At 39.8% G+C, this 13,921-nt stretch overlaps 1 protein-coding gene across 2 annotated transcripts in view; it reads right to left on the minus strand.

The window, feature by feature from the left end:
- ADAMTSL1 (ADAMTS like 1) overlaps nucleotides 1-13,921 on the minus strand; it is a gene marked incomplete at its 3' end in the record, with an annotated part of 475,788 nt that overhangs the window by 222,718 nt on the left and 239,149 nt on the right. For both annotated transcript variants that reach the window (XM_082260455.1, XM_082260456.1), the window contains exon 7: nucleotides 12,227-12,384. In XM_082260455.1, coding sequence (XP_082116581.1) covers nucleotides 12,227-12,384 — 158 coding nt within the window. The remainder of the gene's footprint in view (nucleotides 1-12,226; nucleotides 12,385-13,921) is intronic.

The raw sequence follows: 13,921 nt of genomic DNA on the forward strand, positions 1-13,921 counted from the left end.
ATTGAAAAATGATAACTGCATTATGTGAATGACCCCCTCCCCTTTCTGTCTATTTTGCAGAGCAACCAGATAAGTCTCAATCAACATTCTGCATTTTCCACAATGAAAAATAAATAAAACATACAGCAATGGGAGAGAGCCCACATTATAATGATGCGGTGAAACTTCCAGGAGATATAATCTGTTTATTGATTTAGTATCACTAAAAACCTAACCCCTTTCTCGGCGGTGCTCGCTCCCGCTGTATTCAGTCACAGTGATCACCGCCGCTCTTCCCCGATCGTCTGGGAATCGCGTTTGGACAGCATAGCTGAACCTGCGATCTGTGCCTGTGTCACTCAGTCACCTCCCCCCACACATGTCAGTAAGCACCAGGCATACATTAACCCCTCCCTCTCCAATAAAATTAACCCCTTCCCTGCCAGTGTCATTTTTACAGTAACAGTGCATATATATAGCACTGATTACTGTAGTAATGTCACTGGTACCCCCAAAAGTGTCAAAAATGTCAGTCAAGGGTCCGATCTGTCTGCCGCAATGACGCAGTCCCACAAAAAAAAAAAAAGGAAAACGCCGCCATTACTCGTTAAAAAAAAAAACACCAAAAATGACAGAAATCTTTCCCTTAGTTAGTAAACGCAATAACTTTTGCGCAAACCAATCAAAATACGCTTATTGTGATTTTTTTTACCAAACATAGGTAGCAGAAAACAAATTGGCCAAAAATGTGATTTTTACATTTTTTTGGGGGGGAATTTCATATAAAAAAATGTGAAAAATATTGTTATTTTTTCAAAATTTACGCTCTTTTTTTGTTTATAGCGCAAAAAGTAAAAATCGCACAGGTGATCAAATACCACCAAAAGAAAGCTCTGTTTGTGGGAAAAAAAGGACGTAAATGGGTACCGCGTTGCACGACCGCGCAATTGTCAGTTAAAGTCGCACAGTGCCAAATCGCAAAAAGTGGCCCAGACGTAAGACAGCAAAATCCTCCGGTGGTAAAGTGGTTAAAGAGGTATTAAACCCAAAAACAAAGATTTATTATTTATTATTATTTTTTTTTTTTTCAGGAGGAAAAAACTGTTTGCCCTAACTTACCTGGAATTTGGCTTCAATTTTTTGATGTATTTAAATCTGCTAGTACATCTAACATTCCCCCAGGCTGACAGGCTGCTCTCCAGATGTGCCACTGTTCTCATTCATTCCACAGTAGGGACACTCTAATACAGGAGATGTGTTACTGGCCAGATCACCAGGTGAAAACAGAGGGAAAAAGCCTAAAAAATAAAAATGATGCAGGCACCACATCTAATGACTGGTAACCTACAATACAGTATATTACATTTTTGGTTTGAGGGTTAATACCGCTTTAACCCTTTCACTGCCAGGTCCGTACGGACCTACAGCACTGCCCCCAGCAGAACGGACCTGATTTCTCCTCCTGCTATAAGCTCCTGGTCACTTCAATGGCCATGAACTTATGGCAGAAATTTTCAGCAGACACTGCTAAACAAACTGACCACTCTGATCAGTGATCTGCCAAGCAAACTGACAGCTCTGATCAGTGGCTGACAAGCCACTGATCAGAGATATTTACCTAAAATGTCAGCCCCCCCCCCCCATTGCTGCTGCTTCATTGTGCTCTGTCACCCACAGCTCCACTTACATCTGCTTTGGTCTAAATTGCCCTTCACACCCCCTCTAACTCTTCCTTTCCCTGCAGCTTCACCCCCCTACTTTGATTCCCCCCCTCAGTACTGATCCCCCTCTCCTCACAAGCCCAATCCACTTACGGCTGCCCTGTAGCGGTCAGCTTCCCTCCTCTGCCCTCCTACTGGCTTTTCGTGCTTCAGGGCAGCCACCGAGGGATTGGTTTAAAAAAAAAATAAGATACCTCTGGCTTTCTGACCCCACCCTCCCTTCGGTGACCCCCACTTCCTTGATGTCCGGGAGCTTCTGCTGCTCTCCATGGCTCTACTTCCACCTATGCCATGGCTGCATCTCACAGATCTGTCAGCATGGAGCATCCACTGACAGATCTGTGAGGATTGAGGGGGGCTGGTAAATACATGCTTTCTGACCCACCCTTCAGTGTCCCCACTTCCTCAATGTTGGGGTGCCTCTACTGCTCTCAACAGCTCTCCTTCCACTCTCCCCCCACCAGCTACATCTCAGATCAGTCAGCATAGAGCAGCCGCTGACAGATCTGTGAGGATTGAGAGAGGGAGGGGGGCTGGTAAACACATGTTTACCCCCCTGATTTCTGACCCCCCTTCAGTGTCCCCTACTTCCTCGATGCTCAGGCACCCCTGCTGCTAGCTGACTCTCCTTCCACCCTCCCCTGCTGGCTGCAGCTGACAGATCTGTCAGGATGGACACCCCCATTGTCCTGGACAGCCGAGGGACTCGTAGACATCGCTGGATAGGGATGGGGGATGGGGCTCAGGTAAGTTTGAGGGGGTGCTGGGGCGACTGCTACACACAGAAGGCTTTTTATGTTAATACATAGAATGCATTAAGATAAAAAAAACCTTCTGCCTTTACAACTCCTTTAAAAAGGACCCAAAAGTCACATTCAAAACAACCCCTCTATATATCCCTGATATCCAGGCTGTATGACTCTTCACAGCAGGCAAGTTTGCCAAAAGTGTGCTTCCTCCCCCCAAATAAGTACAAATTCGATTTTTAAAAGCTTACATACAAATGAAAGAAAAAGCTTAGGGAAGGGAACTAGAAGTTAATAAAAAATAAATAAACTAATTAGGGTAAAGTAAAATTTTAACTACAAAGTTTAGGGTTAACAAACTAATAAGACTATAAAATGTATTTAGCAATTTATTTCTTTTTTTTAAAGACCTAAAATTATGTTTCTGGCACAAAGCATTGTTTTCAATTTGGCACTACAAAAAGTGAAAGCAAATTTAAACAGTTTACATAAAACGATAATAAAATCAGCAAAGAAAAATTTCTAAGGAAAGGAAGGGGTGAAGGAGATAAAAAAAGATAACTAAACTAAAGCTGAATAGAACTAACTAGGGGTTTCTAAAGGACCAAAATTGTGTTAAACAGCAAACAACTTTTTACCCCACTTAATAGTAATTTATGAATGAAAGATATAGGCATTTCTTTTAGGCAGGACTGCTATGTCAATCCAACAGCTCAGTCCTATAGATTACATTGTCTGCTCTATATCCCGAGTGGAAGGCTGTCACTAACAACAGAGCTCCACTAATTACACCAGTCACCTTCTTCCTGTGTAATCTGCAGATCTAAGCTGCCATTTTAACAGCCTGGTCATGTACAGTACAGGAAGATGGCTGCATGGCCTTGCCTCACAGGCCACAAAATAATCACATAGACTGCCTGTTGGACACTCCAGATGTAGAAAATAACATTCAATGCAACTAAACTAGGATTTTTTCTGAGAATGTTATCCTTATGTCACTTCTTTACATTTTACTGGCTTCAATTTCTGTTCAAGAATTGATTCCCTCTAAGCTGTCTGTTTACAGACACTGGTCTGGGGCAATGGTTTAAGAAAACATAGTGACCATGTTGCGCTTATTTACTAACTGCATGGACTATAAATGTAATATTCCAGTGAATGAGAGATAGTGGTGGGTCAAACTGTAATAGGCTGGTAATACAGGCATTGACCGAGGTGGAGGGCAGGGTGGATTTTGGAAAACACATTGCCCATGCTCCCCCCCCCCCCACACACTCATAATGACCACTACATGGTCTCTAAAGATGAACTCAAGCTCAACTGCTATGAATTGTGGTGGAAGGCTGAGTTTTGCAAACTTAGTTTTATGCACTTTCAGGTCATATCCTCCATCTTTGTTCCTATGGACACAAAAAAGAAGCTCACAGGCTATCCCCAACTTATTGGAAAACTTGAAAAAAGGATAAGGCTTGCCAGAGTTGTACCAAAAATAGCATTATAGCCATGTGACGAGACCCTTGCTCGCTCGCTTCCGCTCTCCCGACACTCCTCTGTTTCTAGTGAGTCAGCTTGCAGATCGCAACGTCTGATGGTTCGGTCAACCAAGGCTCTGGGATCCGAACCACAGCTATGTGCCATTCGGAATCCATTAGAACAAACACCAGGCAGGCTGTATGTAAGTTCAAACAGGAAGACAATTTATTGGAAGTGCACAGCATACTTTTATACAGAATTTGGAACATCCTGCCCCCAACAAACGCTTTCCCATTGGTCAATTGCAAAGTACATGCCGTTCTCCTTCAGGTCCTCCTTAGCCATGCAAATGAGGACTTGAAAATGAGTCAGCAGGGATTGGTCCGATAGCTTGAGTAGAAGGACTGTTATGTGTAATGAGACAGAAGCCCCCAGGGGACAATCAATGTACACAATAGCCAGACACAGAACAATGGGAGGTCATCAGCACTCAGCATGAGACAGGGCAATCCACATTCCCTCCCAATACACAAACAAAAGGAAAGCCTCTCTGACACTGAAAGATATGTAACACACACAGGACTCAGAAATCACAGACCTCATGGCAAATGGGAACAAATCTCAATATTTCTACATGGAGACATTGCTGACAAATATGAAGCAATCCAAACCATCACCCATCTGTCCTTAAATTCCAGTGACGGTGAACACTGTCACAAGTCAAAATTCAAAACATGAAACAGCAGTCAATCTTATTTGCAATAGACAAAAACCCATTAAGCTGCAATCAAATTATGTAAAAATAGATAAAAGCAGGTGGCATTAGAACATTTTTGAAGAATCTATACACTGACATAAAATCAGTGGAAATGGTAATATAGTGGGCTACATTTTAATAATTACAAATTTGCCATTTAAAATTTTTATAATGACTATTGTAAAAGTACCTATTCTAAAATTTACAGTAACACACCTTAATTAATTTGCTGCTTACTATAGTGATTTTACATAATACCACGATTCATGCAGTTTATTCAATGTATAGCTGCTATTCTTTTTCAACATTTCCATTTTAAACGCTATTTTTATCCACACAACGTTTTATTGTGTTTGTATTTCCACTTCTAAGTATGAGAGTAGGCTATGTAACCTTATTAACAACTACGTCTTCCCTTTCCAAGAAAAAGGAGCAAGGTTTCCACTTTGCCTTTTCTAGCATAGTAAGCCATTTCCTGCTTCTAGATAGTATTGACTAAGACATTTTTTGTCTCCAGGTCCTGTGGAATAGCAGGACTGTTACTTTCTGAAACTCTGTACTTACACAGGCTCAGTTTGACATCTAAAATAAGTCCAGCCAAAAACATATGCATTGACTTTCTGTATCAATATAATGGGCAGCACAGCCCAAATATTCTAGATCTAGTGGTCCAAACTTTTATGGAGTATGCTCCCTAGGGCTCAAGTCTAACTCATAAATGATTGGCAGGCTCTCAAGAAATCAGGGGCAAGCACACATATATTCTTAAATTCACAAGCATCTATGGAATGTGTATGAATAACATCTGGAAAATGTAACACTGACCTCTTATTACAAGAAAAATGAAGAAAAAAAACCCATGGAAAGCAACAGTATCTTAATGACCAACCAAATTACACACTTATGATAGCTTATCGCCTATTCATTAGGAGGTCATCTGTCACACTTATTAAATGGCAAAGCATGTAACACACTTTTGAGCTAATTTAAGACTTGCTTCTCACGTTCACAGTGATAGAGCAAGGGGGCCTGTGTATTAGGATATTAATGACTAAATAGCATCAAGATAAAAACATTAGATCCATTAAATTCCCATCATACAAAACCTTAATCTGTTTACTGTTTTAAAGATCTTCTAACCTGCTAGATGGCAGCTGTCCCAGATGTCATTACAATGTGAAAAAGGTTTACAAAACTGATCTGTAACTGCACTTTTAACATCTAATGGGTATATTTTGCCATACTGAATTACAACTCGGGCAATGTTTTAGGGCTGGTCACAGATACACAAAGATCAGATTTATGAGTCCTTACTAAACATTATTGAACAGTGGCTTAGTAGTTGTCACTTCTACCTTGCAGTCATGGAATCCCACTCAAGACACTATCTGCAGGGAGTTTGCATATTCTCCCTGTGCATGAGTTTCCTCCAGATAGTCCAGTTTCCTTCCACACTTCACTGACATGCTGGTTGGTTATTTGTCTCCTGTCTAATTTGGCCCTAGTATGTTTGTGTGTGTATGTATGCATGCATGTATGAATATAGGCAGCACTGCCCTTTTGGGAAAATTTCCCTTCACCTGAACCCCATAGCCAAAGCAGGAAGTGAGGGGATATGCCTCCAAAGTGAGGGAATACCTTGTTGTATCACATTCACAGTGATAGAGCAAGAGGCCTGTATATTAAGATTTTAGTGACTAATAACATCAAGATAAAACCTTAGGTCCATTAAATTCCCATCATGCAAAACTTTAATCTGTTTACTAGGTTTCAAAGATCTTCTAACCTGCTAGATGGCAGCTGTCCCAGATGTCATTACAACATTAAAAAAGTTTACAAAACTGATCTGTAACTTCACTTTAAACATCTAATGGGTATATTTTGCCATACTGAAATACAACCCAGGCAATATTTTAGGGCTGGCTACAGATAGACAAAGATCAGATGTACAAGTCCTTATTTAGTAGGCTTAGTAGTTGGCACTTCTGCCTTGCAGAGATGGAATCCCACTCAATACACTATCTGCATGGAGTTTGCATATTCTCCCTGTGCTTTTGTGGGTTTCCTCTGGATAGTCTGGTTTCCTTTCCCACTCCATGCTGTTTAGTTATTTGTCCCCTCTCTAATTTGGCCCTAATATGTTTGTGTGTGTATGTATGTGTGTATGTACTGTATATATAGGGACCTTAAATTGTAAGCTCTTTGAGGGGAAGGATGAATGTGAATACACAGTATTTAAAGTGCTGCCTAAGTTGTCGATGCCATATGAATACCTGTAGGATTAATAATAATAACCTTGGGAAACTTTTCTGCATGGTGATGTTTACATTGGTAGAGTCTGTAGTAAAGGGTAATTCTTTTCTACAGGGAAAATATAAGTTCCTGAATAAGCCTTATTCTTTGCATGCGTAGCAATATTTTCCTGGTCTTTAACAACCAGTATAAATATTAAGTAAATAAATTTGAGTGAAAGTAACTATAAAAATCTAGCTTAGTTGTGCATGGCTAATTAACAGCATGAGACTTTCAGTGCCAGTTGTAAGGGGTTATTTTCCTAGCTCCCTCAGGACAGGCTCTTTCCAGGTCATGCTACCCATAACAAGAACATTTCAAAGGCATTTGCACACCAAAAAAATATTACAATGTTTTTAAATAGAATTTCACACTTAATCTCATACTACTTGTTAATCAAACCATAACTTTGAATAACTGCCATGTTCACAAAAGATGTGGAGTGTTAAAGAAGAGTGTATGATTCATATCATAAAATAAACATTTTTTTTATCTTATATAAAGACATTTAGTTTATTTTTAATCTGTTTATTAGACCAGTGGTAATTCCATTGTATAAACATTTGTCTTGAGTACAAGCATTACATTGTACCAAAAAGTACATTGATTAATAGTACATTGCATTAAAGAACTACTGTAATGCAACATTCCAATAAATGCAATGAGTTTTTGGAGCAAGGTATCTTAAATAAAATACACTTAAATGAAAATATGCAATGGCAAAGGTCAGAGTCACATAAACATAGCTAAAAAGATGGGGAATTGTAAAACAAATTACAGTGGAAGGTACTTATTATCAAAATTAGCTAAACTAAAACTCTGAATCAGTAAACGACATCCAGCAATAGCATCCAGTTAAAGGAGAAGTAAAGGCAAAGCTTTTTTTTCATTCTGGGTGGATTAAGGGAGGGTCATAGAATGTCAGGTTGTTTTGCCCTTTGTGTCCCATTGGGGAAATTTTTCTTTCACCTCCTTCCCCATTGACAAAGCAGGAAGTGAAAGGACATCCCTACAAAGTGAGGTAATACCTTGGTGTCACAAGGGTAACTGGAACTAGAGTCCCCATTAAATTTCCCCTCTATTCCTATTCAAGTGACAGTCAAAGGTTTACGAATGTCCTTCACTGCAGATAATGGTAAACAGGACAAATAGAGAGGATGAATCTCCCTAATGGGGGCACAGACTGTACTAAAAACCTGACAAGTATTCTAACCCCTCTCCGTTCTATCAAAACTTAATAAAAAAAAAAATGTTTTGCCCTCAGTTATACTTTAAGTACTGGCATATTATGGTCTAAAGAGCTTTTTTACTAGTAATTCATCACCAAAACAGCAGTTGATCAATAAAGACAGACATTTCAGCAGTCAGACTATTGTTTCATGCTAAACCCTTCTCCAAAATCCAAGGCCCATTTGTCGAAAAGTGGCCCATCCCAATGTTTGTTACTACAGACAACATGTGCAGGTATGCTCAGGGACTTTTGTTGGAGAGTTCACTAGGGTTCCAGGCTCCTCCCTTTAAGGCAAATGTGTCTGCTTTGGCCTCAAGGAGAAGTGCTCTAAACAGGCCATCACCTGAGCGATATTTTACAGCAGGGAGGCTGTATTTTCTCTTTTGAATGATATGTGGAAGCTGAACCCCTTTGTGGGTTCATCCTTATAAATGAACCTTTACTTTTAACTAAAAGGGGGCAAAGAAAGAATACTCCCCTGGCTTCAAGTTCACGAAATGTGCTACTTCTGAGCTGAATTGTCACAATACTATGTCACCATCATCAATTAAAAATAAATATCTGCTGTGTCCAGGCAGAGAGTAAGTCAAAGCAATAACAGCCTAAATAGAAAAAGTAAGGGTTTTCTAGATTGTTTCAAAGCTTTTGAATACATCTAGAATTCCAACATCACAGGTAGGCTTGTCCTAATGTTACCTGATTACCAACTAAAGGTAATGGGATAGACTGGTGCAGTACAGCAATGAGCAGGCTGGATATACTTTACGTGTGCACCTCAGTATTTTATTTTTAATTTTGACTCCATGAGATGGCAGGGAAATTTGTGGTTCGTGTTGATCATACCATATTTCACAGGAAGTGAACCTCTGAAAAGCAGCAGCCCCGTCAAGTATTACTAACAAACCTGCAATGTTCTACCTTCTCCCTAAATCAAAATAAATATGTTTCTACTAACCACACTAATGAGGCAGCAGCTGTGTAGAGACTTAACAATTCAACAACATGCACCATTCTGGGGAAAATAGGTATCTGGCTTCAATTCAAAAATGTTTTACACAAAAAAACGTTAATACAGCCAAAAAAGTAATTTCAGCAATGGTCTCTGGAAACTGACCATAATGACTAACTTGTGGAATTTGGATGAAAGTCATGCTATACAAGTCCCAAAAGATGGTTGCGATATGTAGAATTTTCACTAAAACTGTTAGATGAAAAGCTAAAATAAGTAACTTTTATTAAATAACAACTTGATAATTCAAATAGTAATGGCATTAGCACAAGTATGCATTAGAATATCACCATGTAATTGTAATTACAAATAATTTTGCAATATAGCCACTGGTAATACATTATACGCCATGTGTCTGATGATCCCATGATACAAAAGAAAAATGTTGGACTATGTACAATGCTTACAGCTACGTGGTTGAAGGCTTTGTAAGGTCTTTATGGCCATCTTAAAAAGCTTTCATTTTATTGTGATTCCCAAATGCTGCATTTTTTTGTTCTTGGAGTTCAAGTACAATGTATGTATTTCTTTCAGCAATATGTTTTAGATTATTTTATATAATCCAAGTAACATATCTAATAGGAAACAATACCACTCTATCTGCCAGTACTGCACAGTCATAAATGAATGAGCATTGTGCTTACTGGTTGAGAAGCAAGATGTTGAGCTGAGTCACTGATCCTTTATCTCATAAGACATGTATTGTTGATAACTATTTTGTACTGTTTGGCATGGAAAACCGTAAGCCTTATATTCAACAGGGGAATTTCAGGATATGATCATCAAAATAGACTGTCTTAATATATAAATGTTTCCAAAAATTGTCAGTGGTACAGCTTTTGAAAATGCTGCAATTGTATGATTCCCAGGGTACAATAGGAAGCCATCTTTTTGTCACCAGTTTAAAAACTGCTTTTTGTGTCCCTCACATAGCCATTTCTAAAATCCTAAAATGAATGACTGAAAAGCAATAGCCATTCCTTTTTTAAAGAGAGAGTGACAAACTGTTTCAGGTTTATATTGACAAAGTATGACAGCTGGCTGTTTTTTTTTGTTAGGGTCCTTTCACAAGGGCTTTCTGCCCAGCGGACTCCGTCTTGCTCAGCGGTGATCGATCCGCTGAGCAGGCGGATGACAGCTCTGTCTCCGCTTACTTTGCAGAGACGGAGCTGCCAGATTCCTGCTCTCCTCTATGGGAGATCAGATGAAAACGGACCGCCTGTCTTTTTTCATCCGATCCTCCAGACGGATCTAATATAGGGTTTCCATCCGTCTGGATTTCACGGACCACATTGGATCGGAGAGCAGCGGGTGTCAGCAGAGATGACACCGCTGACATCCGCTTCTCCATACAGGTACATGAAGCATCCGATCAGGTCTGCCTGAAAAACTGACAGGCAGACCTGATCGGAAAACCCATGTGAAAGGGACCTTAGGGATCTTGCACACAGATGTACGGCTGTGCAGAGTAAACTACTCTTTTTGCTGTGGTACCAAGGAACCACAGTTGAAGCATCTTTTTGTCCATTGATATGCATTACAGAAAACGCTGTGCACGGCTATAACTGTAACCGCCAACACTCCTGCTGGGCGAATATTTCAAAACGTAAAATACCTAACATACTGCTGAATGCAAGAACTTTTACTTTCAGAAAATCTTAAAAAAAAAGTCATAATAGTTTTAGGTCAATTTCTATTTGTAATTTAAAAAAAAAAACTATCTTTAAGGTATTACAACCTTCACATGTACACATAACCATGTGGTGGGACACCTTAAAAACTCCTCTTTATATATGTCCAGCAAAATGCATGTTATTACTGGGATGTGGTGTCAAGATATACTATATTGTTCAAATCTAAAAGTTTTTATAAGATTTTAAGGAAATGGAAAGGAATCATTGATCAAACCTGTTCCCTTAAATGCTTACATTTTAGCATGCACTATTGAGCTGTGTAAAGAAAATGTTTTTTTTTTTCTCCGCAGGAGTAAAGGAGAACACAAAAAATACGTGAGATGGGTCTGGGAACTCCAACTACTGGCTGCATATGAACATATAAAATATTCATATGTAACATTTCATATTTACTTGACTTAAAAGAGAGGGGGGTCTTTTTCGCCCTACTTATTATAAAGAAAGGAACAATTTGCTTTTCCTTTAATAATAATACCACTGCTGACAGCCATGCAAAAAAACATTTGAGGGTAAAACTATGGGGGCTGCCAACTGTGAAACGTGGTGCAGGATTTTGGCTTTACTACTTATTGAGTCACTAACCTGAAATATTCACATTATAAAGAAGAAACCACAGGAGCAAGTGCCATGTCTGTACAAGCTTAAAACCAAGAGAAGAAAGTGGAAGCAACGAAAGCTAAAGGTATTTCTCCACTGGTAGTGAACTGCCTCTTCAACCATGCACATCCAGCTAGGTATAAACTGCCTTTGCAACTTTCTATTTTTTTCTCTCTACAACGGTGACTTCTTTTGCATCTCACGTGTACCCGGCTCCAGAAAAACAAAACAGTTCTATCTGTGTATCATAACATTCATTATAGACAGCTATGGGAAATCTAACATACATATGAACAGGCAGTTGGAACAGGGATGAAGAGGAAATGCATTATAACCTCTAACTCATACCCTCCACCCAAATTTTTGGTGGAACAGTTCTTACACTGAAGAATTATCAACATACGTTTCAGAATAACATTCCAGCAAGTAAATTTTGCTGATTCATTTTATTTGGTTAAGGTATTAAATCACAACACCCACTTAAAATAGTTAGAGATGTAACATTAGTCAAGTATAGGAAAGCCAAGAACTAAACTTTATTACATAATTTCTGCACAGGTGTTAAAGACTATGAGGTACACTGGAGCAAGTTTCCACCATAGGCAGGCATCATAGGGAAAACTGAATAGAAACCAAATGCTATTTGTTCTATGAGATGGAACAATCTCTCTTGTACAAGTATTTACAATTGGAACTGTGCCCATAAGATTAACCAGGTTTGGCTTACCTTGACAGAAAAATCTGCAGAAAGAGGACCAGCAATCCTGAGGATTTCTTTATCAGGAAATCTTTGGAAGTCAACAGAAGTGTTGTCCACAAGAAAAGATCCAGTGTTGCTGAGACTGTTTTCACCCTTTAGCCCTTGCAACGTTTTTGTTTCCAGGTCTGTAAGAGTATAAATTGCAATGAACTTATAGGACCTCCAAAGTAAATACAGAAATATTTTTACTCCCGTACCATTGCACAAAATATGCAATGCATCATCCAAATTATGTATCTCAAGCATAAGAACTTTAAAGGTTAAACGGTACAATGAACAACTACACTGCTCAAAAAAATGAAGGAACATTTTGAAAATACATGAGATCTCTTTGGGGAAAAATATCATGCTAGATATCTATACTGATATGGACGGTGTAATGTGTTAGGAATGAAAGGACAAATCCTGCACCCATGAGATCAGTCCTGGATGGCATGGGGCCCAGGAATAAGTATTTGTTACACCAGGGGAAGTAAAACATTGAGGAACGAAGCCCTTATAAGCACTGCAAGTAGTCCACAGGTTACTTTTGAAGAATAATCTGGGTTACTACAAAATAGCCAATCAGAACAACGGGCACTGATAGGGGGCACTGAAGGGCCCATGAGAGGTGGCACTGATGGCCACTGATAGGTGGTACAGATGGCCACTGATAGGTGGCACTGATAGGCACTGGTAGGCAGCACTGATAGGCAACACTGATGATGAGGCAATGATGGGCACTGATTGGCAGAATTGGTGGGCACTGATAGGTGGCACTGGTGGGCACTAATTGGCAGCACTGGTGGGCACTGATAGGTGGCACTGGTGGGCACTGATTAACAGCACTGGCGGGCACAGATTGGGACCATTGTCCCTGTAATAGAAGCTGGTTACTGGCTTTCTTTCTATTAAAAAAGCGGATAACCAGCTTCTGTTTACTTCCATCATTAGCTGTCATTGGCTGACAGGTGATCACATGGTAAAGGGCCACTTTGATTGTCCCTTTACCCTGTTCTATGATCAACCGAGTCCGAAGTCCAAATCCAGCACTGGAAGCCTGCGCTGTAGCCATCTTTTTGGCTATAGTGCAGGAGGAACGTGGTTAAGGAAAAATGTTATCCAGTTTTAAGGTTTTTGTTTAGATGTATGGCAATTCCACCATTGAAAAAACAAAACAAAAACAAAAACAAAACTTCCAAAACACAGTGCTGTTCCTGTGGGAGAATATGTCCTATTCTTTATTGTTGGTAAAGTTGAAGTTGGTTAATAAGATAAAGCAGAGATGTATTTCTCTTTGCTAGAGCTCCAGCCATTTTCTCAATATATCAGCTTTTCTATGTAGCTTTAATTCTTGGTATGAGCACTGCAAAACGGAGGAAGTCGAGAAGTCTTTACAGAGCCTCTCCCTGGCACAAGATCCAGCAGTACTTCCCAGGTTCCCGTTCCTCTACATCCCAGGTCCGTACGGTGGAGACACGTGGCACTACCTGTTCTGCCTCTCCAATGGCAGCACATCTTGCTTCTCCTCCCTCGTCAGCAGCTTTAGAATCCCTATCGGGTTTCCCGGATGCCTGGGTCTTTCGCCCACCGTGCTCTCCAGGACCGTCAGTTACCCCATCCTCTGTGCTTGTAGACCCTGACCTCAGAGCCCTTCTTACAGCACTACCAACAAAGATGGAG

This window comes from Pelophylax lessonae (genome assembly GCF_965119305.1).
Source record: "Pelophylax lessonae genome assembly, chromosome: 1".
In the NCBI taxonomy this organism is placed as follows: Eukaryota; Metazoa; Chordata; class Amphibia; order Anura; family Ranidae; genus Pelophylax; species Pelophylax lessonae.